This window comes from Panthera pardus, unplaced genomic scaffold (assembly GCF_024362965.1).
Source record: "Panthera pardus isolate Hobbes unplaced genomic scaffold, ASM2436296v1 HiC_scaffold_8, whole genome shotgun sequence".
Taxonomy (NCBI): Eukaryota; Metazoa; Chordata; class Mammalia; order Carnivora; family Felidae; genus Panthera; species Panthera pardus.
This window is the reverse complement of record NW_026527013.1, coordinates 57,998,101-58,022,926: the sequence shown is the minus strand read 5'-3', so window position 1 is coordinate 58,022,926 and position 24,826 is coordinate 57,998,101. Positions and strand designations below refer to the sequence as shown.

At 49.0% G+C, this 24,826-nt stretch overlaps 1 protein-coding gene across 3 annotated transcripts in view; it reads left to right on the top strand.

The window, feature by feature from the left end:
* EEFSEC (eukaryotic elongation factor, selenocysteine-tRNA specific) overlaps positions 1–24,826 on the top strand; it is a 249,610-nt gene that overhangs the window by 104,271 nt on the left and 120,513 nt on the right. For 2 of the 3 annotated variants that reach the window (XM_053898245.1, XM_053898247.1), the window contains exons 3-4: positions 7,604–7,700; positions 9,944–10,108. In XM_053898245.1, the coding sequence (XP_053754220.1) occupies positions 7,604–7,700; positions 9,944–10,108 (262 nt within the window). The remainder of the gene's footprint in view (positions 1–7,603; positions 7,701–9,943; positions 10,109–24,826) is intronic. The other variant, XM_053898246.1, reaches the window with a different exon arrangement.

Genomic DNA, 24,826 nt, shown 5'->3' with positions numbered 1-24,826 from the left:
AATTCTGATACATGCCACAGCATAGATGAACCTCAACGATATTTTGCTACATGAAATAAGGCAGTCACAAGAAGGCAAATACTGCATGATGCCATTTACATGAGATAATTAGAATAGTCAAAATCATAGAGCCAGAGTACTGTTGCCAGGAGCTGAGGGATGGGAGGATGGGGTTATTGTTTAATCGGTATGGAGTTTCAGTTTTACAAGAAAAAAGAGCTGTGGAGATGGATGGTGGTGATGGCTGCACAACATTACAGATGTATTTTATACCACTGAACTGCACACTTAAATATGGTTAAGGTGTGTATTTTTGTTATGTGTATTTTGTTATGTGTATTTTTATGTGTTTTTTTTTGTTATGTGTATTTTTTTTGTTATGGGTATTTATTTTACCACTATAAAAAAAATTGGGAGTGGGGGGAAATGCATGGAGTTATCTTAGAAAGTTAATTCTTTTTCTGTTATCTTTAAATTTCATCGGTTAAGTTCAAGAAAATGTCTCAGCTTGGTCCTAGTATGTCTTTAGTGCTTCCCTAACTTTCTAACCAGGCTCAGAACCTTCAGCAAGGAATAGTATCTAGCTAGGATTTAATAGCCTTCTTTTGTTGTCTTTATTTATTTTTGTAGCTACAGTAGTAGATTTCTTCTCCCCTGAAGGGAACTGTGGGTGATTAATCAAACGTCCCTTAAAGCAGAGAATCATAAAAAATGGCACATTGAAACCTTACATAATATTTTAACTTAGAGTATATCCGTGCATTCTTATAATATCAATAACATAAGTTGCTCCGGGGAAACATAAAAGGCTCTCAGCATCGTGCCTCTCCTTCTCCATTAGCAGCTAATCCAGGCTCATCGGAGTCATCTTGGCTTTGCGGGCAATTTTGCATCCTGAATTCAGGCCCATCTCCTCTTCTTCGTGCTGTTTTGTTTAGGCATGTGTGATTTCTGCACTATCTGTAATTTCAATATCACACAAGTTAGCACTCCTGATTCATGTTACCATTCATTCTTTTGGTCTGAATTCAGGAAAGGAAGCTATATTCTGGATGTTCTTCTTGGTCAGAATTTATGTTTTTAAAAGCTCTAGGGTTTGTTGCTTTGCCAGCATTAAAAAGTTGTAATTTGCAAGTCCAGCTGCAGTACCTTAGGCAGTTGGGGTTGTCATTTTGGCGCCTTTTTTTTTAATATCCAGGTGCAGCATGCTTGTGTGTGTGTGTGTGTGTGTGTGTGTGTGTGTGTGTGAGTGTGTGTGATTGTTTCTCTTGGTAGCATAAGTTAGAATAGTTCTACTAGTGTGTTAGAGGTGTTCTCCAGTTAAATAACCTGGAGAAAACGAAACAAATGGCTTCAGTTCTGTTGTGAATATCGGCATCACATGGCTTCCTGTGGCCAAAGTCCTTGCCCCAGTAACTCATGACCTTGTTATATCTGTCACTTGCTGGAAAATGTTTTGCCCGCCCCATGTTTTCTTCTAGTTTGAGCCCGCTGACTGGCACCCTGAGTTCTTTTGCATATAAGCCATTCCCAAATGCACCGTCTGCAGTTTGGGTCTCCTTAAAGTGAAGCCCGATTTGCACAGCAGCGTGAGTGAATTTTTCTGTGTTTTCACAGCCTCCTCTGAAGTCTTTTATCATTTTCTTATTCGCACTTAATTTGGCACCAGGTTGTAAAGAGATCTGCCTGTATTTCATCTTTCTAAATAATTCTATTTAGCTCTCATAGAAACAGCTATTTTTCACACTGTTGTTTTATGATACTAAATTAAATTAAAATAACACAGCTGGCATTACCAAGTTTATGCCATAACCACTGTGTCTCCTGTTCAACTTAAAGGTCAGGTGGTGAAGGCAAAAGTGTGGGGTGGACTAGACTCTCGAGCGGGGCTTCGAAACTCAAGCCGTCTCCTGGGTGTGGGCACCTAGTGCACTAGGCTTTAGGCACGGGTTTTGCAGAGCAGAGGGAGTGAAGACCCATCCGCCAATGGCTGTCCTTGTGGCTGGTGGTGGGAGGGCCTCTTCTGTGCCTTTTCTTTGTTGCAGATGATACTGGTTTTCCATGTAGATAGTAACAGAGTCATGTTTTTCAATAAATGTATTTAAGGAGGAACGTGAACTGTTTTAAAGGAAAAAAACCTGAGAAAGTAACAGCTTAGGTGGTACGTCGATTTGACGAATCTTGTGAAGAGGGCGTTAGGACCAGTGACCCGTGTGAAGGTGACACTGAAATAGAGGCAAAAGGGAATGGAGCAGAGCAGCCCAGCCCTGTCCTGGTGGGTGGGGGCACCGGACTCCCTCTTCTGTTCTTCTGTTTCAAGGGAGCCGTGGTGACATCTGACACAGTAGTCATTCCCAGGGGAGGGATGGTGGGGGTCACCCTTAGGATGTCCAACACAGTGGGAAGGACACTACTCTAGAACAGGGCTTTTTGCCTCTGCCATTTACTTCACTTACGACTCTTTAGCAATCATTTAACCTCTCTGTGCCTCAGTTTCCCCATCTCTAAAATGCCACTTTTACCCCTCCCTTCATTACCACGAGGGTTAAATGGGGTGATGTGTATGAAGGCTTTTAGCCAAGCGTTATGCCACTCACCTAGTGCTCAAATAACGTTATGGGAATGTTAACGATTCTTCCTACCTCCGAGGGTTGTTTTAAGGATCCAGTAAATTTATGTCTTTATCTGAAAGTGATAGCAAACTGAGAATATTAAGTACTGTCATTATAGTTATTATCATCTTTCTTTCATTGGTTTGAGAATAAAATTTACTGAAGGGCAAGGATTTTGTTACTCCATTTATAGGACTTAAATATGTTATGTTCCCTGATCTTTGAAGATCAGCCACTTTCCAAATTCTCGTGGATTTGAGAAAAGGCACACAGCCCTACCTCTAACCCAGGCAGATGGAACACTGTTCTCTTGATATTCTCAGGGGAATGGTAAACCCAGAGTTACCTTTTAATCATAGCCCCACCACTCATTAGCTGTGTGACCTAGAGCAAATGACAGAACCTGGCCAGCTTAGGACCCCCTTCTGTAATACTGGAGGAGGAGGAATCACAGCCACCTCATGGGATTGATAACATGAGGAGTGCAGAGCTTCTAGCACAGGTGCTGGGACTGTGGATACTTGACCCCACCCCTTCCCTTCACCCCCACTGTGCTGGACACTGGATTGCATGAGGCACTTTGGAGAAATTTTTAGACTTGGGGGGAAGGTAAGGGTGCATCTACTGGAGGAGGCAAAGACCAGAACCAGAAGTGGTATGGAAATGTCCCCTGAAAGTACACTTAGTATGTAAACAGATGGAAGATGTTCAACATTATCTGGCTTACTAAGGAAATACAAATTAAAATGAGGTATGTATAAAAAATAATGAGCTTTTGATGTATGTTTAGTGAAATAGACATACCAGATGTTCACTGTGGTAGTGAAAAGGGTAGCAAACCTTTCAATGTATGTTTTTTTCTTTTTAATTGAGATAAATCACATACCATAAAATTCACCCTTTTATTGTGTATAGAATTACACAACCATCACCATTATCTGATTTCAAAAACACTGTACCCATTAAGCAGCTGTTTCCTATTCCCTCAGCCCTGGAAACCACCAGTCTGTTTTCTGTCTCTCTGAATTTGCCTATTCTGGATATTTCATAAAAATCACGCAATATGTCACCTCTTACATCTGGCTTCATTCACTTAGCATTGATGGGCACTTAGGCTGTTTCCACATTTTGGCTTTTGTGAATAGCGCTTTTATGAACATACATGCACATGTATTTGTTTGAGTACCTGCCTCCCATTCTTTTGAGTTTATACATAGAAATCTCTGGGCCATATGGTAATTCTACATCTCCTTCATTTTTGAAGCAGGTTTCTTTTGCTGGAAACATAAGACTTGGTTGACTTTTTTTTTCTTAACTTCCAGCATTTTGAATATGGCATCTGCATTACCTTCTAGGCTGCCATGATTTCTTTTTTTTTCTTTTCTTTTTTTAACTTGTTCATTTATTCATTTATTTAATAAATACTTATCAAGTGTCTGCTCTATGATAGATTTTGGGGGGTGTTGTTAATTGTTGTTTAGGTATTTGGGATTGGCTGCCCTGGTTTCTGATGAGAGATCAGCTGTTAATCTTATTGAGGATGCCTTGTACTGAATGAGCCACTTCTCTCTGGTTGCTTTCTCCTTGTCATTGGCTTTGACAGCTTGATTATGGTGTGTCTAGATCACATCTCTGAGTTTTTCCCACTTGGAATTTGCTGAGCTTTGTAGATGTCCTTCAAAAACTTCCAAAGTTTTTGAAGTTTATTCAGATCTTTCTGCCCCATCTCTGTCCTTTGTTTTTGAACTTCTCAATATGCGTATGTTGATGTACTTGATGATGTCTCCTGTATCGTTGAGGCCATGTTCATTTCTCTTCTCTCTTTTTTCTTAGTTTTCCTCAGATTGCATAACTTCTATTGACCTATTCTCAAGTTTGTTGATTCTTCTGCCTGCTCAAATTTTTCCATTCCAGAATTTCTATTTGATTCTTTTTTGTAATTTCTAACTCTTTTTCGATATTTCCTATTTGGTGACTCATTATCTTCATTCTTTCCTTTAGATCTTTAGACATGGTTTCCTTTGTTTCTTGAATATATTTAAAATAGCTGATTTTCAGTTTTTGTCTAGTAGGGCTTTCTCATGAACAATTTTTATTAACTCCTTTTTTTCTTTGTGGATGGACCGTACTTTTGTTTCTTTGTTGTATTGTTATTTTTTTGTTGAACACTGGACATATAGAATAATATAATGTGGCAGTTCTGGATGTCAGATTCTCCTCTTCACCCACACTTTCAGAGTTTGTTGCTATTATTTTGTTAGTGACTTTTGTGAAGTAATTCTGTACAGTCATGTGTGACCACTGAAGTCTCTGCTCAGTTAGCTTACTGGTCAGCTAATGATTAGACAGAGATTTTCATTAAGCCTAGAATCAGTAAGTCTCCCAGTCTTTGCCAAGGATTAAAAAAAATTTTTTTTTAATGTTTATTTGTGTGTGTGTGAGAGAGAGATAGAGTGCAAGTGGGGGGAGGGGCAGAGAGAAGGAGACACAGAACCCAAAGCAGGCCCCAGGCTCTGAGCTGTCAGCACAGAGCCCAATGTGGGGCTTGAACCCACTGACTGAAAGATCATGACCTTAGCAGAAGTCGGACGCTTAACTGACTGAGCCACTCAGGGGCCCCTGCCAAGGATTTCTATTGGGTCATGCTTTCAGTGCTCAGGCAGGCATTTGACAACTCTGCCTCGGCCTTCACTTCCTGCTTGCATAGAATCTTACAATCAGCCAAAGGTGAGAGTTTAGGGCCTTCTCATATCTTTCCTGACAGTGTCCAGGCATGCCCATAGCTTTTTGCCACCAAATAGCCTTATAGACTACCAGGAAAGCTCCAAACCTCCCATGGGAGCTCCCAGCTTTTCCTTCTGTGACCAGTTTGCCCAAACTGTTATCCTCTGCCTCAAGCAGCTGCCTCTAATTGTTTTCAACAAATGTCCTCGAGGAAAATGCTGTTCACACTGGGCAAACTCCAAAGCAGGTCAAATAAAGATAGCCTTGTAAATATAGTCTTCCAGGGAGCTACCAGATTGGAAAAATAATGATACTTCTCTGGGAAAGGGGCTTTGATGGAACTCAAACCCACTCTGCAACCTGCTGTCAGGCTGCTGGCTTCCATTCTGATTGCAGATGTTGGCTATTAGGGCTAGTGCGAAGTTGGGGAGGGGTGGGTGGGAATAAGGCAAGTTAAAATGCCACAAAGCTCTTTTTAAAAAAATGTTTATTTATTTATTTTGAGAGAGAGAGCACGTGCAAGTGGGGAAGGGGCAGAGAGAGAGAGGGAGAGAGAATACCAAGCAGGTTCCATGCTGTCAGCACACAGCCTGACCTGGGGCTTGATCCCATGAACTGTGAGATCATGACCTGAATCAAAACCAAGAGTTGGACGCTCAACTGACTGAGCCACCCAGGTGCCCTGCCACAAAGCTCTGTTTTTCTTACCAAGGTTCAGCCATTTTTCTTGAATAAACATTCCACAGATTGCTGCAAACCTTTGGTTAATTTCTAGAATTCTGGAAAAGTTACTTCTGATGATTTTTGCTACTGTTCTTTTTTTGCTTTTATGGAGGAGAGATTTGTTGAATGTCTTTATTCTACCATTTTGCTGATTTTTCAATGTATATTGAGTCTTAGACTTCTTTCTTATGAATGAACCCCAAAGCAAGGGGGGAAAAAGCCACTCACATTCACCAACATGTGTTATCAGTGTTACTTATAATAGTGAAAAATTTGAAATGTTCTAAATCAGTGACATTGGTGGGGGAAAGCATGTAAATTCTGAGTAACACTATTATGCAGCCATTAGGAAAGAAAGAGGAGGCCTGGGTGGTGGAATTATAACATGGAAGCTGTGAGTCTTGATTCTAGGGTCACATGGGCTGGATTGGAGGTTGCTCCAATGACTTGGAGCAAATTAATTTGCCCCTCTAAGCCTCAATTTCTCATCTATAAAATGGTGACAGTTCCGGGGTGCCTGGGTGGCTCAGTAGGTTAAGCATCTGACTTTAGCTTAGGTCATGATCTCGCGGTCTGTGAGTTCGAGCCCCGTGTCGGGCTTTGTGCTGACAGCTCGGAGCCTGGAGCCTGCTTCGGATTCTGTGTCTCCCTCTCTCTGCTCCTCCCCCACTCTCACTCTCTCTCTCTCACATGCACACAAAAATAAATAAACATTAAAATTTTTTTTTTTTTTAATGGTGACAGTTCCATAGTGGTGCTGTGAGCTGTCAGTGTAGGTGTCCAGGCAATATGTGTGGCTCAGCCAAGTGAGTTGTTATCGCTGTTGTTGCTATCATCCAACAGAAAATTTGTTATGCTATAATGGCAAATAACAGCTAGAAGGATGTGAAATTTTATGTATGCTGTAACCAAAATATAAGAAAAAAAAATCCCTGGCAACGCATGGAAAAACCAAGGTTGGAAGAAAGCACACCACAATGGCAGGATTATGGGTTGTATATGTTCTCTTTTCCATTTTTTAACATCACTGGGAAAGATAAATGTCTACTTACAGTAAGAATCTCTTCTTAAAGAAGGAGAGGCTCTTCAGGAGGGCCCAGGCAGGAACACCCCCCACATTAGACACTGGGATAGTGGAAGTGTGTTTCCAGATGCATCTTCAGGGACTTTTTGGTAACCGGTATTTCCCGAGTCTCTGCAGGAAACTAGGATGTATTTCCTGGTCTTCTTCAAGAGGGTCTTTTATTCAGCATCCTGGGGGCCAGGGTTCACTGCTGCCTCCTCAGAGTGGGTTCTGAACGTGGTGGTTAAAACCTAAGAGCGCCCTTTTAAATTCTATCATCCAACCCAAAGGTTTTCTTGTAGGGCCTCTGTTTCCTCATCTGCCGAGTGGGAAAATGATGGTACTCTCTTCCTTGATGCTTTCCAAAGGATGGAAGGAGAGGCTATCCGAAGTGCTTGGTGCTTTGCCAGGTACTCCACAGATGTGCTGTGTCCGTGCTGGTGATCTCTGTAACTTGGCGGGGCTTGTTTTTCCATTTCAGGTTCCGAGGTGCACCGATTATATCCGTGGCGGCCAAGCCTGGGGGACCAGAGGCCCCCGAAACAGAAGCTCCACAGGGCATCTCAGAGCTCATTGAGGTACTTGAATCCAGGCTGGCCTCTGGCCCCAGTCCCACTCAGGCAGGTCCCTTTGTGTCCTGCTTGGTCTGATGGGGAGAGAGAGAGGAGGCACCCCAGCAAGACGACTCTGAGCTGGTTCCTTTAACTACCACCCCCCCACTTAGTATACCCTCCCTCACCTCCCTGCAAGAGTTAAACCAAAAGAGAAGCAGACTCCCCCCTCCCCCGTCTCGTTCAAAGTCCTGCCCAGCTGTCCACACTCTTGTAAGTCTTTCTTTTTCCTTTCTCTTGCTGAACACCCCCACCCGGACACAGCAGCTCCTGCCTCCTGGAGCTCTGGGCCATGTCATCCATTCCAGGCCTGCAGACTGTGCCTGTCCCCCAGTGTGTCCCACTGGCTGATGGAGATGGGCAGTGCAGCTCAGGTCCTCATGGTCTCCACCAAATAGTGGAGCCTCTGAGGCACAGGCTCTGTGTCCAGGCTCAGTGGTAGATAAAGGGAGGGAGCCCAGCCACCGTGGGGTGTCGAGGGTAGCCAGAGGGCAGGTTGGGGATAGTGGGGTGGTGGTGATGCTGCTGGAAGGATGGCGGTGAGAAGGGGGATCTCAGTGTCCCTCGCTAAGAGGGGTGGAGTGGCGAGGTACCTTGACTCTGGGGCTGCGTGCTGGGCCTACCACCTGCTGTCTCTTGCCTCTATTCCCTCAGTTTTAAGTAGGGAAAATCCCAGCACCACTTCCCTTTGGACTTGGTGTGAAGGTTAAGTGATCATTAACCTTTTCACAATGATCATTAGCTTTCACAGTGGCCCTGGGAGGCTTAAGTTATCTGCATCTTACCAAGGAAAGTGTCAGACTCAGGGAAGTCAAGTAACTTGCCCAAGGTCTCACAGCAAGTATGTGGTGGAGCTGGCATTTAGTCCCAGGTCGGTTGTTGGGTGTCTTTGGGGTCCACCTGTATCTGGACCCACAAGAGCCAAGATCAAATGTGACCGAGTACACTGCCACCATTTCTATGATAACAAGGTGCTGATCTGGCTGACTCTGCAAAGCAAACCTTTTCTGGGTGACGCTTTTGTTATTTTTTCGTCAGCTTCAGGGAGCACTGGTCTGGGAGCCTGGGACAGTCATTTTTGTTAAAGCAGAATTTGCCCATGTTGCTATGAAAGATGTTTGTCTATTCCTTTAAGAAGCCTCTGCATAAATATCAGGCAAAGCCTGTTCTGAATCTTTAGTCTTTTTCCAGAATTGTTATCACAAGGCTGAGAGTTTAGAACCTTCACTACCGAATACTTTTTGACAGCCTCTTCCCTGATGAAAGGAGAAAGCAGCAAAATAAAAGGAATAATGCAGCCTTTATTTCCATTTGTTTATAAGGAATTAGCTCTGACATTTCTGAGCACATAGATAGCATGAGGAAAAGGGGCTGGCTGAGGTCAAAGCTGGTGGAAAGTGTCAGCGGAGAAGAAAACTCAGAACCACAAATTGAGGGGGCAACACCGGGCCTTGGCAGACATTAGGTGGTCCCTCTGTCTCTGCCGGGGCTTAGAGAAACAGCATTCACCCCCTCCTTCCCTGCCACACGTGGTGGCAGCCCTGCTATCCTGCATCCTTTGGACACGTGTCCCTCTCTTGGGCACTGTGCCAGCTGCTACAGATACTTGGAAGGACTCAGGGCTCTAGGAGGGAGACAAATAAACAAATGATCACAGTGGTATGTTAACTGGTTGATGATGGGCTGGGGAAGGGAGCCATACGGAAAGGGGGAAAGGGTAGGAAAGCCTTCCCAGAGGTGATGTGTCCCTGGAGAAGGGAGGTGAAGCTAGCTGGTACACCTCCAGGGCCTGCCAGGGGCTGGTGCCTGCTGTGAGAGGGCAAGTGGTGGGGGACGAGGCTTCCATGGTACCTAGGGGCTAGATGATGACACATCTTAAATTCTGCAGGCTCGGAAGGCTAGGAAAGCATGAGGCTTGGACTGACGCGTCCAGGGCTGTCCTGCAGCAGGTCCCTGTGCTGCAGTGCAGGCGAGGGCCTGGGGGTCGGCCTGTTAGGAGGCTGTTCATTATCCCAATGAGAGGAGAGAGAAGTTCCTTTGAACCGAGAGGAGCTGAGAGCACAGCAGGAGTTTGGAGTGTAATCAGGAAGCGGTCCATTTCTGATCTGGGCCAGCTTGCCCCGTTCCTGGCTACTCCCTCTGCCTTCCTCTGCCCTGCCCCACTCAGCTCCTCTCCCCAGCAGGGTGTGGCAGCAGCATCTCTTTTCTAGCTCCTGACGTCCCAGATTCCCATCCCGACGAGGGACCCCTCGGGACCATTCCTCATGTCTGTGGACCACTGTTTCTCCATCAGAGGCCAAGGCACTGTGATGACAGGGACCATCCTCTCAGGCTCCATCAGCCTCGGCGACAGTGTGGAGATTCCTGCCCTCAAGGTCAGTCTTACCTTGGCCTTCCTTTTGGCTTGTCTCTCTAGCGGCAAGGGAGAGCGACAGTCCCTTTGCCTCTCCGGTGGCTGAGCCCCTGGGCCAGATCCCTGGGGCTGGCCTTCGGGCTCTTCTCTGCTCTATCTTCTGTACTGCCCTGCCTGGATTCTGGAGCCACCACTCTCCCTAATCCTCAGAACAATACCCATTTACTGGAGGCCTGTGACGTGCCGTGATGAGCCTCCTGAGTGGGTGTTCTGTGTAGATAAAGAAACGGAAGCTCTAGAAGGTGTGGTGGGCCCAGGATCACCTGTCAACAAGTGAGGGTGCTGGGTGTACACCCTCCTTTTCTACCAGCTCCGTACGTCAGGGTGGCGAGTACATGTGCACTTATTTCTGGGTACTTTTTGCTTAGCTACAAGGATTTCAAGTTAAACACAATTAGAATCTTGTGTCACTCAGAGTCATAAAATCTGGCAGATATCCAGATGAGTTTTATACTCCCAGTGACCACTAGTAGGTGCCATGTTATCCCTCCGAAGACCTGTGAGAGGGATGGATAGCTGGGTATCTCCCTATCGCCCCCCCACCTCCTGGTAACTACCAGCCTGGTCTGATGTAAAAGGTGTTCAATGGCCTTGATAGTTCCCATCTTCAGTGGGCTTTTCTTATGGTTTTAGTTTACTGGAGAAGAACAACTTAGAGCCTCCTCAACCACCCTTCTCTTCAGGGGGTATAAAGGGTAGGGAAAAAGGCCTGGTTAGAACTAAGAAAAGCCTATGAGGAAACCTGGGGTCCAGGGTGGTTGTCTAGTTCTCAGAAGAGCCTGGAGTGCAGGGACACGGAGGCATGCACTTGGCCCCGTGTACTAAGCCAGGGACAATACCAGCTTCTGGGTGTGCACAGCCCTAGGTCAGTGAGTTCACTTTGCTTGCTAACTGGGAGTGCTTCCTGGAGGGCTGTGTTGAGACAGATTCTGTGGTTGTCTGGATCACTAGATGTATTAGGGTCCTCCAGAAAAACAGAACCAAAAAGATGTGGGTATATACATATACAGAGAGAAAGGGGTGTGTTTTAAGGAGTTGGCTCACATGATTATGAGGCCCAGCAGGTCCAAAATCTGCAGGATAAGCCAGCAAAGATGGAGACCCAGGGAAGAGTTGCAGTTCAAGTCTGAAGGCTGTTCACTGGCAGCATTTTTTCTTCTTCTAAGAAGGTCAGTCTTTCTGTTCAGGCCTTTAACTGATTGGACAGAGTCTACCCACATTATGGAGAATAATCTGCTTTACTCAAAGTCTTTTTTTTTTTAATTAATTATTTAACTCAAAGTCTTAGTGTTAATCTCATCCCCCCAAAACCCTCACATTGGGCTACCTGGGTGGCTCAGTCAGTTAAGCGTCCAACTTCAGCTCAGGTCATGATCTAATGGTTTGTGGGTTCAAGCCCCGTGTTGGGCTCTGTGTTGACAGCTTGGAGCCTGGAGCCTGCGTTAGACTCTGTGTCTTCTCTCTTCCCCTCCCCTGCTCATGCTCTGTCTTTCTCTCTCAAAAATAAATAAACATTAAAAAATTAAAGAAAAAAAAAAACCTCACAGAAATATCCAAAATAGTGCTTGACCAAATATCTCAGTACAGTGGCTCAGCCTAGTTGACATGTAAAATATACCATCACCCTTTTGGGGGGAGAACCATGATTATAGTGTCTGCCCTGAGGAAGGGGAGGGCAAGGGGCACCTATCTGTTGTGTTGGCCTTTTCTGGTCTAGGACAGCCTGGGAGGATGTAGGAGAGGGGTATTTCAGGAATGACAGGAATGACCAGGGCTTCCCCAGGTAAAGGAAATCTCAGGTTTAAATTATCCCCTTCACTCATTTTATGGTGTTGTGGCTGTTGCTTTCCTCCTGCAGGGCTGAGGTTATTAGGGAAGAGCCTCCTGACCAGGGAGGACCAACCAAAAGAAAAGCTTCCTTTATAGGCCTGAGACTGGCCAGGTTCCAGGGCTCCCTGGGGCAGCAGCAGGAGTTGAAGGACAAGGCCCTGCCCTTCCGAGGCCTAGGGCCTCCCCTGACATAGGACCCGAGTCCTAAGGTCATAATCCCCTCCTCCACTGGCTGTTGTAGCTCCTCCCCTGAACACCATTAGTCCTGGATAAATACCACTTAAATCAAATCCATGTTGCGCCAGGGACTAAAAGTGTAAATCTTAGAAAAATAAAGCACAAAATTATGAAAATAAACCAAACTTATATTTAACACAGTTTAGATTATTATGGTGCTGTGTGTTAATTCTTAGCTGGAACAGAGAATGAGTCAAATGCTAAATTTCTTTGCCTTCTGGGTCCTCCCTGAGGCAGACCCCAAGGGGCCACCCTGATCCAGTATCCCTTCTTCCTTGGGAGAAGACCTGTTTGCAGCCTGGGAGAGCAGCTGGGAGCAGGAAGGAGGTGTCAGAAGAACTCGCTGTGGGACATAGACTTTGAAGTGCAGTACCTGAGGGAGGAACAGGTGCTTGATGACAGGGTCAGTGGCTGCCATGTTTGACCGAAAGCGTGGACCTGGGGAGGGCCGAGGCAAAAATAGCCACATTAGGCAGAGATGTTTGAGTGGGGACATGTTCTGAGGTCTTTGGCTACTTTTTCATCCTGATGAAAATGGAGCTTGCCTATCAAGGTCCCAGTTACTGATCTGTAGTACTTGGACACAAGGAAAGTGCGTGGCAAATACAAATTTAATTCTCCTCTTGCTTTTCTTCACCCATTTCCCCCAGCCTACTTTTCAACCCTCTATTGTCGTGTTCTTGTCTAAGTTGCTAGTCAGGGAAAGCATAATTTGTAAGTAGTGAACTTGGATATTTGGCTGAGGAATTTTCCAACCAAAGCATGGAACATGTAGCCTGGTTTTTCCTTTGCTGCGTCTAGTAAAATGTGAGAGGAAAGGAGTGAATTGGAGATGGAACTGTTAGCAAAAAGAAGCCTGTGCTTGATGATTTGGGAGATTCTCCGCCTCTTCAGATTCCAAAGGATGCTAAAAGTAGGAAATTGGCTTTGAGAAAGCATGCTCTGGAGAAAGGCCAGTGGTAAGGCTAGACAGCCTTTGCTGTGGAGATTGGGTATGTGACTCGTGGATCCAATCAAACATCTTAGCAGAAGCCAGGACTAGAGACAGGCTTCTCCAGGAAGAATCTATAGAGAACCTTCTTGTTTAATGGTGGAGATCCCCTTGATATACATGGGAGACACACGAGGTTTTTGAGAATGTTATATTGCAAAAACACTGGCAGTGTGGACTGAAAGGGACAGACCTGGTGAAATGTTTAAAAAAAAAAAAATAGAGCATTTGGACTTCTAGTATTCTAATTGTAGGAAATGGACTGATAGAATTACTCTACTAACTCATGTTATCCTTTAAGAAAAGGGAAGAATGACTCCAGGGGCAGAGCTGTGGACACAAAGGCAGAGGCCAGAGAAGGAAGCCTAAAGGCAGGGGCCTGTGGAGCCTCTGTGGGCCCAGAGGGTGGAGGACCAAGCCACAGAGGGTCACTTTCAGGCCAGGAAAGCTAAAGGAATTTGCTCTATTGGGTTTCAAATTTACTTAGGTCCAGTGACCTCTATGTTCCTTTCATTTTTTCCCTGTGCCTATATTTTAAAAGCAGAAAACTTGTCTTTTAGTTTCACACATCTGTAGATGGAGAGGCATTTGGCCCCAGGATGGATCATATCAGTATAACCCATGCCTGATTAGAGGGGTTAAATGATATTTTTGAGCGGGTGATACTTACAAGAGATTTTGGACTTAGAGTATGGTCTAGTGAGGTGAGAATTCGGGGATGTTGGGATGGGGTGAATGTATTTTACACATGTGAATGAAGTTTTGGGGACTGGAGGGTGGGGCGGACTATAGTGGTTTGTAGAACTGTGGACCACAAAAGCCATATCCACCTAGAAGCTCAGAAATGACCTTACTTGGAACAAAGTCTTTGCAGATGTAATTAAGGTAAGGTTCTCAAGATGAGGTCATCCCTTTTAGGGTGGGCTCTTTACCCAACGGTGTGTGTCCAATGACACAGATTGACAGAGGGAAGGGTGAATGAGGCTAGAGGCCAAGATTGGAGTTATGTGGCCCCAAGCCAAGGAACACCAGTGGTTGCCTGAAGCCACCAGACACTAAGAGAAAGGTAGGGAAGGACTTCTCTCTGAGAGACTCCAGAGGGGACCAAACCCACTGACACGCTGATTTTGGACTTCTGGCCAAGAGAACTGCGAGAGAATAAATTTCTGTTATTTAACACTACCAAGTTTGGTAGTTGGTTAGGACAGCCCTAGGAAATGAATACGGATTTTAGATGGAAAGGACTGAAGTCAGAAAAAGTCTAAAGTCCTTTGCAGCTATGGGCAGGCCTCTTAACTCCACTGAGCTTGGACTTTGTCATGAGGAATGGCAGGGGTTGCCATGAGAGCTGAGTGTGTGTTGGCAGTAGAAGGCTTTACAGGTTAACATAGAGTCAGTACCGGTGTGTACTGATGGCCAGCTCTGTTCCTTCCTTCCTTTCCTGTAGTTCCCACCCAACAGATGAGAAAACCTAGACCCAGGGCTTTGTTTTGCAACCAGACAGCAGAGCCGGCATTTGAAGCCATTTGTCTGGCTCCAAAGACCAGGCACTGTCCACTATACCCACTACCCCTGGAGCCCCCAAGGAAACGGTAGGTACCAGTGGCGTTTCCTCCTTGGGGCAGGACCCTCCAACCTCCAGAGCAGCTTTGTAGGTGAGCCGGGTACCCCACTGAGGCCTCTCCTGGGCCACGGAGCCTATAAAAACACATTTCAGAAGCTCCTGAGGTCTAGAGCTCCTGACCTCCTCTCAGCCCCCACTTTCCACTAACCATAATTAGTGGCCGGTGCCTATTGGGCACTGGGGACATTGCAGGGTGGGGGCTTTAAATTAGATGGCCCTCCTCCCAAACCTGGTGACATCCTTGTCAGATTTCACTAATCAACTTGGACACATCTGACCGCTTGAACTCCCTCAGAGGCAGGGCACAGCCATTCCAAATAAACAGTCGCATTCCCCTCTTGGCCAGGGCTGGCCCGCTGGAGCCAGTCAGACCCTGGCCCCTGTCTCTGCTGCCTGTGTCCATTCCCAGCTGGGGCCCATTAGCCAATTGAGGAAATGTTGGGGAACGGGAATGAAGGAGAAAAACCAAATCCCACTTAGAGCCCAGAATGGCGTAAACACCAGCCATCTTGAGATTCGCCAGCCTTCTCCTCAAGGCTTTTTGGCCTGGGAAATCCCTCTGGTCGCATCTGATCCTGGGATTTTCGGCTAGTGATGTTTCCAATGGGTATTGGCTGTCAGAGTTGTAGCGTCAGAAACTGTCAGAGCCACACACCATGGAGAGAGAGAGAGAGAGAGAGAGAGAGAGAGAGACGTCTGGGAGTTCAGAGGCAAGTTCTTGGCCTCTCTCTGTCTCGCTGATTCTTCACAAACTCAAGTCTTGCCTCAGTCTGGGGCCTCTGGAAGAGGGGCACTATGGTGCGGTGCCCACTGGGGATGGCGGGTGGAAGGTTCCTAGCACCGAGTAGGCACATGGGTTTTAGGTGATAATTCTTGTCTTTATTGTTGCCATTCAGCGTTACTTTCCTGTGGAATTTCTCTTGTGGGGTACGGGAGGAGGAAATGGCAGGGCACTTCCCAGGTTGCAAGGAAACAGTTCTTTTCAGGGCTGCTAAATGAGTCGTTGAGATGGAAATACGCGTCACGGCCCTCATGTCAGTTTTCTCATAATGGTGACAAACATTATTAGGTATATAAAGATGCCTATTTAGTTGGTAAAACTGTTAGAGGAAAGTTCAGAATTTGGTAGTATATTTCTCTAAATTGAGTCCATATTCAGACTTATTTTTTCCTTTATGAACACCCCCTGAAAGGAAAAAAAAATTATCAAATACTACTAGACGTTGTTACTCTGACCTTTGCCTCCACTCTTGGGCGTTGATTGCAAGGTGAGAAGAGAAAGCCGTGGCATCTGGAAAGATGCATTTTCTCCCTTCAGCAAGCCCACAGCTGCATCCTCTGCCTGACCTGCCCTGCCCCTACTCCTAGCAACCCTCCTCCCCTTGTCCTTGTTTTTCACCCAGAAGCCTTGGTGAGCTGTCCCCCTACCCTGGAGCACGTGACCTCTTCCCTTCCTCTGGATTGTTAGCCGCTGCCTCCCATGGGTGCTCTGGGTCAGCACTTAGGCACTGCCTGGCACTGTGTCTGTCTCTGTGCCTGCGTCTCCCACCACGCTCATCTCCTGGAGGGCAGAGACTGGGTCCTGTCCTTCTCTGTGCTCTTGGCACCTGTCCTAGGGCTAGGGTCAGAGGAGGCCCCAGAAACTAGTTGATGAAAAAAAAAAACAGTAGGGAACACCCATAAAGCAAATAAATGATTTGTTTTGTAGTAGGATTTTGATTCGGAATAGATAGTGAACGACTGTGGATGGCTGGGTTTGCAGCGGCTGCTCCCCAACCTCATGGATCCAGATGGAGAAGCCTAGAGTCGGGCAGCTGGCTGCTTCCTATGCCGGCAGTCTTCTTTTTGAGGCTCGAGTCTTGATGCTTCACTAGTGAGTAGCGCGAGATATTCCTGTGTCCCAGTGCCAGCTCATTTTCGGTTATAAACCAGGGGCCCAGGGCTACAGAGCTGCTTCCCGAGCCACCTGTGCACATCAGCTCTTAAGACTGAGCTCCCTCTGTTTCTGTGTCTTTTATCAAAAATGTAAAGCCTGATCGTCATCCTTGATCATTTCATGTTTCAGAAGATCTATAAAGAAGGAATGCTTTTTGTGAGTTTGATGTTTTCATGGTTGTCGGCCTCGGGGTGGAAACTCCTGGGAGTCCGTTCTCTGTACCTGGATGTCACATGTGCCAGGGGCGTGGAGCTAATGGAGCAGAGGGGGACAGGGAAGGAGAAAGGGGAAGGAAGGAAATGGGGAACAGTTTGGAAAAGCCAGGGGAGAGGGGGCAGAGGCAGAGGCAGGTGTTTATCAGGTGCCTGTGGTCAGATCAACTTTCACTTGGTGTCCTGTCTCAGGGTGGTGAGTGGAGGGGTGGGGGTGGGGGTCTCTGCCATCAGACCCTTGCCCTCAAGCTTCCCCTGTCTCCCGCTGGGACTGCAGCCCTCCCCTGCTCAGGTGCCAGCCCTCCAGCCCAGCCTCTCCCTGCTGACAGAGGGACAGATGGCGAGGTCTTTGTAGAGCTGTGCTTGGTCCCACTTATCTGCTGGTGGGCCCCTCGTCTCCAGGATGAAATCTGAAGTGCTCTGTGTGGCAGAGAGCTGGCTGTAGCCTCCCCTTTGTCACCTCTCCAGCCTCGGTTGCTTTCTGGTTTTTTTCACCACCTCCCTGCTGCCCAAACCACCAGTTTGTTCTCTGTATTTATGAGTCCGTCTCTGTTTGTTCGTTCATTCATTTTTTGGATTCCACACAGGAATGAAGTCATGGTATTTGCCTTTCTGTGTGTGTGACTCACCTCTCTCACTCTGTCTCAGTTTCTCATCCCAGAGCAACACCAGATCTCTTGTGCTCCGTGTGTTAGTTAGAGCCCTGGTGGCAAGTGACAGAAATCCAGCTCAGACTGGCCTGATGTGAAGGGGACAGGCTGGTTCCATTACTAAGCCAGGTGGGGCTGGTGCCTCCCTCCAGACCTGTTCTGTGTGGGCCACTCTCCCAGGCCTAGTCCCTGCACCCCGGCTTTCCAGTTCCTCCCCCTCAAGTCCAGGATATAGTGGCCTGTGGCCTTGGGATTAGCTCCCCAAGTCCATTCTACCCAGAGGATGTCTGGTACGTGGGGATGCGCCTCCCCTGCCAGTGACTGGTGAGCCAGATTTGGCCAGTGAGATGGGAAGGGAGGTCTCTTGGGGGGTTTCTCCTGCTACTGGACGTTGAAGCAGGGAGGGCCATGTGACCTTTGGACTTGAGGGGTAAGTTTGAGGAGGAGGCATGCAGAAAGATGCCAGAGGAAAACAGCCCAAAGCAGGGCCCTGACGAGTGCCTGAGTCTGTCCTACCTCAGCACTTGGTGTTAGGAGAGAAATGACATTTCTTTTCTGTTCAGTCAGACTTGTCTGGAGTTACAGAATGGGATATGCTTGGCTGGCTGGACCAGGAGCTCAGCCCTATGGCCAGGACAAGTGCAACAATTTGCTGAGTGAGCTGGATTTCACATTCACCCCTGGATCAGGGGTGGGGACTACTGGGAAGAATGGTTCCCAAAGAAGTTGGGGTACTGATGCTAGGAGGTAGACGCCGGGCAGGCAAAACTGAGAGACATCCACATACTTGGTGTTCGTTCCTGCGTATGGCTGCCTTGACAGCCTGGCCTGGGACACAGAGGGGCTGAGCTTGAGTCCCTCCCCCTCACTTGTTTGCTCGGGAAGTTACGTCACCTCCTGGGGCCTGTTTTCTCCTGAGCTACTTGTGAAGATTCAAGGACATTTACGTACTGTGCTTGTAACCAGACCTGCACATGGGGATCGCTGTCATTGTTATCACGTGCCACTCTGAATCTTGTCTTTCATCCCATTTACCGTGCATTGTTACTTGGCCCACAGAGTGCAGTGACTCAGGGGTGGGGTCCCTGAGCTTAGCATAGCCTGCACACCACCCCCCTGAACCCTGAGCACCTTGGTGCGGTGAGACCTTTGCCTGTGCCCCGCCTTCCTTCTGGCCTGGGGATCAGAATCACATCTGCAGCTGAGTTGTAATATCCTGTTGTCTCCCCAGCGAGGCCCTGAGAAGGAAGGACAGGCGACAGGCGAGGACAGAGATTGATCTCAGAGCAGGCAGGGAGCTCAGGAAGGTTTTTCTGTGTAGGTGCTGTTGTCAGAGGCGTGTGCCCAGCATGGTAAAGATCTAGCAGGCTGCAGGATGCCGCCTCCCTTCAGGCCTTTTCCTGTGGGCTCCCTCTGGCTTGTCCTCCCCTCAGTCCCAAGGGAACCAAGTGCCGTTCTGCCTCAGCCCCTGGATGAGGCTGCAGCTTCCTCTCCCAGAAGCCCTCTCTTTTGTTCTTGTGTGTTTGTCTTCCTTTATTTCTGAGAATGGATTTCATCACGCTCATGTGTCCGTCTGCAGAGATGGTGCTGACACCCACCGCCCATACTGGGTCCTGATCGCTCAGACGCTGGTGGCTGGATGAAGAAGGCTGCCATGTCTGGCCTCGTCGAGGTCCAGCTTCTCTTAGTTTAGCCTCAGATGGCTTCTAGAAGTGTGAGTTCCGCAACACAGCAGGGTATTGGGCCGGCATGGGGAAGGAGCCTCAGCGCAGGCAGCACTGTAGGTTGGTTTGTTGGCTGTCTTTGAGTGGTGCTGTGTCCCAGGCTTGGGCCTAAGACCTCTGGAGGTGTTCATTCTGTGCTTCCAGCGGTCCCGGGGGAGGTGCTGTTGTCCCCCATTTGATAGGCATGGAACAGAGACACAGAGACAGAAATCTTCTACAAGCTAATCAGTGGAGGACTCTGGAGTCAAATTCTGGCAGCCAGGCTCTCCGATGTGTGCTCACTCCAGCTCCCTGTGCAGGCATGAGGAGGCCACTGAGGCCAGCTCGACCCTGTCCCTCTCACATCAGATGAAGTCGTTATGGAGATGACCCAGGGACTCTCAGACAAGAAGATCCTGAAACTGACTTTAGAGGTGCTGCTTCATTCTGCCTTATCCTTCTTCATAACTCCACGGGACCCTCCGTCCAGGAGCTGGAGGTCCTGGGCCCGTCCCGAGAACAGCTGTGTGGGCAGGGGCCACAGCTAGCTTCTGGTGCCTGGAGGGGCCCGGACCAACCACAGTGGGCTGCATCTGATCCTGGGCGGCCTGAGCATGCCCCACCGTCCTCTGCAGAGCTGACCCTGGCTCTCTCAGGCCCCGATTGGAGTGGGGGAGAAATGGCTGCTACAACCCCAGCGGTATCCTCTGAAGAAAGGGCAAGAGCCCGGAGTGGCTGTCCAGCCCACCCCAGCTTAGTTCTGCCCCACTGCAAAGGCGGGCCCCCTTTGTGAAGCTGCCAGCTCATCTGGTTGTGCTCAGTGTATGTTCTGAGCCTTGTGCTCACAACTGTGTGGGCAGGTTGGGCTCAGGTTGACCTGCAGTCCTCCTAGCCCTTTTTCAGGACCCTGAGGCTGCAAATAAAACCCGTCCCAATCCGACCAGCTGCTTCCCCTGAGGGCAAGAGTGGGCACTGCCCCCCTGCAGCTTCCTGCTACTACAGCTCTCACTAGGCTGGATGGACATCTTGGGAGCCAGCCTCTCGCCTGCCCACCCGAAGCCTGAATGCAGGCACCCCCACTGCCCACACGTGCCCTGCCCTTCACAGCCGACGTGTAGTATAGCAGGGAGGTAGAGAGCAGGGTGTTGAGCACCACTCTGCCTGGGTTTGCATGCCACACACCTGCTCTGTGACCACAAGGAAGCCACCTCACCTGTCTGTGCTCCAGCTTCCCCCTCTGTAAGGTGGGGGTAATGTTACCTATGTCAGAGAGTCACTATAAGAATTAGATGGGTTATACGGCATCTTTCAATGGCGCTTAGGTTCTAGGACGTGCTCAGTAATCATCGCCTATTGTTACCACCACGTGAAACCTAGTGTCCCTCATGCCTTGGCCAGCACCCTACAGGTAGAGCCCTGGTGGCCAGGTGGCACCCGCAGGTTGCCGGGTGGCAAGCAGACACAGAAGTGGCAAATGTGGGGTCGGAGGGGAGCGTGGCTGGCTTCCAGACCTCTCCTGAGGAAAGTGTGTGTCCCAGACCATGGTGGCCTCACAAGACCCCCAGAGTAGCCAGGGGACCTGCTGTGCCCTGCAAGTCGTTGTATGAAAACCCCTCAAACGTATAAAAGCTTCCGAGTCAAATTAAATCAGTTTATTGTGTCCTGGAAGAGGCTGTGATTCAATTAGAAAGAACACTAATGAGTGCTATGTTGTGGCCTAGGCAACATGCCAGGGCAGTCCCTGCCCACGCGCCAGGCAGGGGACCAGGGTCTGGGGTCCTGGGTGTGATGCCCAGCTGTGTGACCAGGGGCAGGTCCCTCCCCTCTTTCCTGTCAGGCCACCTTCACAGAGAAGTAAGAATCGTTCTCACACGGCAGCCCTTCCTCCCGTGGGCCTCGGGCAGCTGCTTTCCCAGTGCTCTTGACCCCACCGCAGTCAGGTGAGTGTCACGGGGAGGCACCCACTCAGCCCAGGGGAACTGGCACAGACATGAATGCGGGCTTACTGAGACTCCCGGGGGTGCTGCAGTTCCCTCCTCGGCTGTGGGCCGTGGCTAGTATGACGTGCAGGCCTGTCATCGAGGGGGTGGAAAATGTGAGCTGGCAGCGAGGCCGAGAAGGCAGGACCTAGAACACTGGGGGCCCAAAGGGGGCTTCCTCCGTCAGGAAGTGGGAGCCCAGCCAGGATTAGAGCACTAGCTGGAAGCAGTCTTGCTGCAGAAAACGCTCAGTCAGCAGCCAGTTGACTGGTGCTAGGCTGTGCCCAGTGCAAACATGGGTGCCGCCTGCCCCACGGAAGAGTGTTTGATCTTTGGCCTGAGGTCCATTGCCTTCTTTCTGCCCAGAAGCAAGTTCTGGTTCAAGCAGGAAGCATGGCCATACAGGTTCTGTTTAACCAGGGAGATTGCACACCCACGAAGCCAGCCCTGAGTGCAGCCTTCTCACAGCACTGTCGGTGCCTCTCTCATTGAGTTGGGCGCTGAAAGCTGTCAAAGCCCGGGCTGACCCTTGGGGAGCCTGCTGTGGGAGTAGGTGGCATAGGGGTGGTGGGCCGGCAGGCAGCTGTCTCCCCGTGTGGGAAAGGTATTAAGTGAGAACACCCGGCGAATACCCCGGGAGAGCTTTCAGCCCCGCTCCTCGGATGGGGCGTACTGAAGCTGAAGCTCAGAGGACGGCGGGGAGCTTTGCCAGGCCATCCCAAGCAAAAGAGTAGCATGTGGTGAAACCCAGAGGTGAGAGAATGCTGATACGTCTACGGGAAGCGTGACGTTCATCGTGGCAGAGTCTGGGAAGAGGACTGGGCGGCACGTGGTTTTGGCGATCTTCCGAAGATCGCTAGGAGGGCTGGGCTTCAGACATAGGGAGGGTGTTCCGAAGGCCACGTCTAGAAGAGTCTCTAGCAGTGTCATGTCCTATGGTAAAGTCCCACGTGGCTCGAGAGTACGCCTTGTCCTGTTGGGGAGGCACCGCTGCACCCAGGAATTAGGCTTCTCGTGAGAGAAGCCTTCTGGCGGTTCTGGTGCCCTGCTCCTCTGCTCTGGGCCCCGTGTTCTGGTTTGTCTGGGCTCCTTCTTGCTCTCCACACCTTCCTGGTTTTGGACCCCAGGCTCAGTCCCAGGCCCTTTGTGCAGTGTTTGGAATAAATCCCTCATGGAGCTTCTGTTCCTGGCTTTCCTCCCCTTGACAGGAATTCAGGGCCTAGCGGTATCTGATCCATTACTTCTCATACTCAGCTGGGGGTGAGGGTGGGCCATTCGGAATCACTGAGGATGCTTGTTAGAAATTCTCAGCTCCACTCTAGTTCGCTAAATCCCAGTCCACAGGAACCAGGGAATTAACGTCCAGGAATTGGGGGTCTGGAGTTGGACAGACCTGGCTCACATCCCTGACTTGCCATGTGCCGTGTGGCCACCTCCTTCTGCCTCGGCTTCCTTACCTGCACAGCAGGGAGGTGTGGATCACAGCGCCTGCTTTGCAGGGTCACTCTGAGAAGTAGGACGGGATAAAGACCTCACATAAAGTGGCCAGGGTGTCCGTTCAGCACATATCATTGACTACCTACTGTGCGCCAGGTGCTAGACCAGTTCATAGGGGTCGAGGGTGAGCAAGGCAGGTCATATTTCTGTTGTCACAGAATTTACCTTCTAACGGTAGGGGGTATGGGCAAAAAAATGGCCTGATTTACCTTATGGTGAAGTGACTGAGAACAGCAGGGGTTGGGGGCTGCTTTAGGTCAGGAAAACTCTGGACACAAAGGATCTGGACTGTCAGAGCTCTGGGGGAAGAGCACAGTGGCAACATCATGCAGCCCCTGTGACGGAGAGGAGGGAGGTAGGGGGGGAGGAGATCATCGAGGGCCTTGGAGGCCATGGCCAGGGTCTGGGTTTGACTGTGAACACACAGTTCACTAGGCTTCCTTTCCCTTGGCTGAAGGAACCATTGCCAGGCTGGCCAGGGTGCCTCTCCCAGCCCCCACCAGCCCCTCTGACTTGGCACCTCATGGAGAGGCAGGCCAACCTTCAGCCTATGGTGAGTCCCTAACTGCCCTGGCAGCCTTCTGGGGCTCTGCTGGGACTTTTTTGTTTTTATTTTTCTTGTTAAAGGAAAGTTGAGTGTTTCCTGAGTGTGCATAAAGCCAATGCACCACTTAAACTGAATATTTCTAATTCCTTCTTTTGAGAAATAAAACAATAATAAAAATACCATAAACTTTGCTTTAATTGTTCACAGGCTTCAACTTGTAATCATCATAGGGAAAGGGCAAGTGAGATGTCTTATTAAAATAAAGGCACTCGCCTGCTTTTGTTTGAAGTTTTGCTAAAACGCCTGATTATAACATGTCCATGTTTAAAAATAAATTCCAGCCATTCAGGGTTTTCTCTTTTTCTTGTTGTCTTTTCCGAAGTATTTAAATGAGATGATTCTGGGCCAGGGTAACTCGGCGAGTCTGAGCCAGCCTTTGTGGGACGGGGCCGACTGTGGCACAGCTGCGGCCCCTGCCCCCATCAGACCGCACCACCACCTCCTTGGCGTTGCTAGTAGTCACCGGCGTTGGTGAAGACACAAACGGGTGTGCAGATGAGGATGAGTCTGCATAACTGCCTCTGCGGGCCGCACAGCATACTCTTTCCCTACATACACACACCAGTAGAGTTTTGGCCCAAGGTAGGACCTCCTTGGGACCCGGTAGAGCTCCCTGAGAGCGGAGAGCAAAGGTACCAACCGAGGCCGAGGGTCAGAGCAGACTTCCCGGATCTGAAGGCGGAGGAGGACTGATCTAGGAGAAGAGCTGAGGCGTGGGTGTACCAAGTGTTCCAGGAAGAGGGACCGCCAGGGCAAAGCCACCTCCTGTGGTGGGAGATAACTTAGTGCGTTCAAAGACCTGCAAACGAGGCGTTTTAGCTGGAGCTCAGCAAACAGAGCCCCGGAGTAAGACGTGCGATAGAGGTAGGTGGGAGCAGACCACATAGGGTCTAGAGATTGCAGTCTATTAAAGATTTTATCTACTTTAATAACGCAGATGGTTTTGAAGGGTGGAGTGTGTATACATCACGTGTGTGCGTATGTATTTATTGTGTGTCGGAGAGGCAGACAGTATGGAGGACGGGTTCGGCGTGGCCGCGGTACCTTTCTGGGGCCCAGTTAGGAAGGAGGCTGCTGCAGCAGTGCAGGCAGATTGAGGTCGTTTGGGCCAACCTGGTGGCGGCACAGTAGGACCTAGGGATGTTCAGGAGGTGGAATTAACAAGACTTGGCAATGGAGTAGATATGGGGAAAGTGGAGGGGAGAGGCATGTCCAAGACAGCTCCCAGACCTCTGGCTGGAGCAGCAGGCTGGGTGGTGGAGCCGTTAGCGAGCGGGGAGCCCTGGAAGGTCCGAGGGTGAGGGTGGAGGCCAAGAGGGGAGTATGCGGTGGGCTTTAATAAGTTTGAGGTGTTTGGGGACTTCCAGTTGGCGCGCAGGTCTAGGAGGCAAACTGATACATGGGGCTGCAGCTC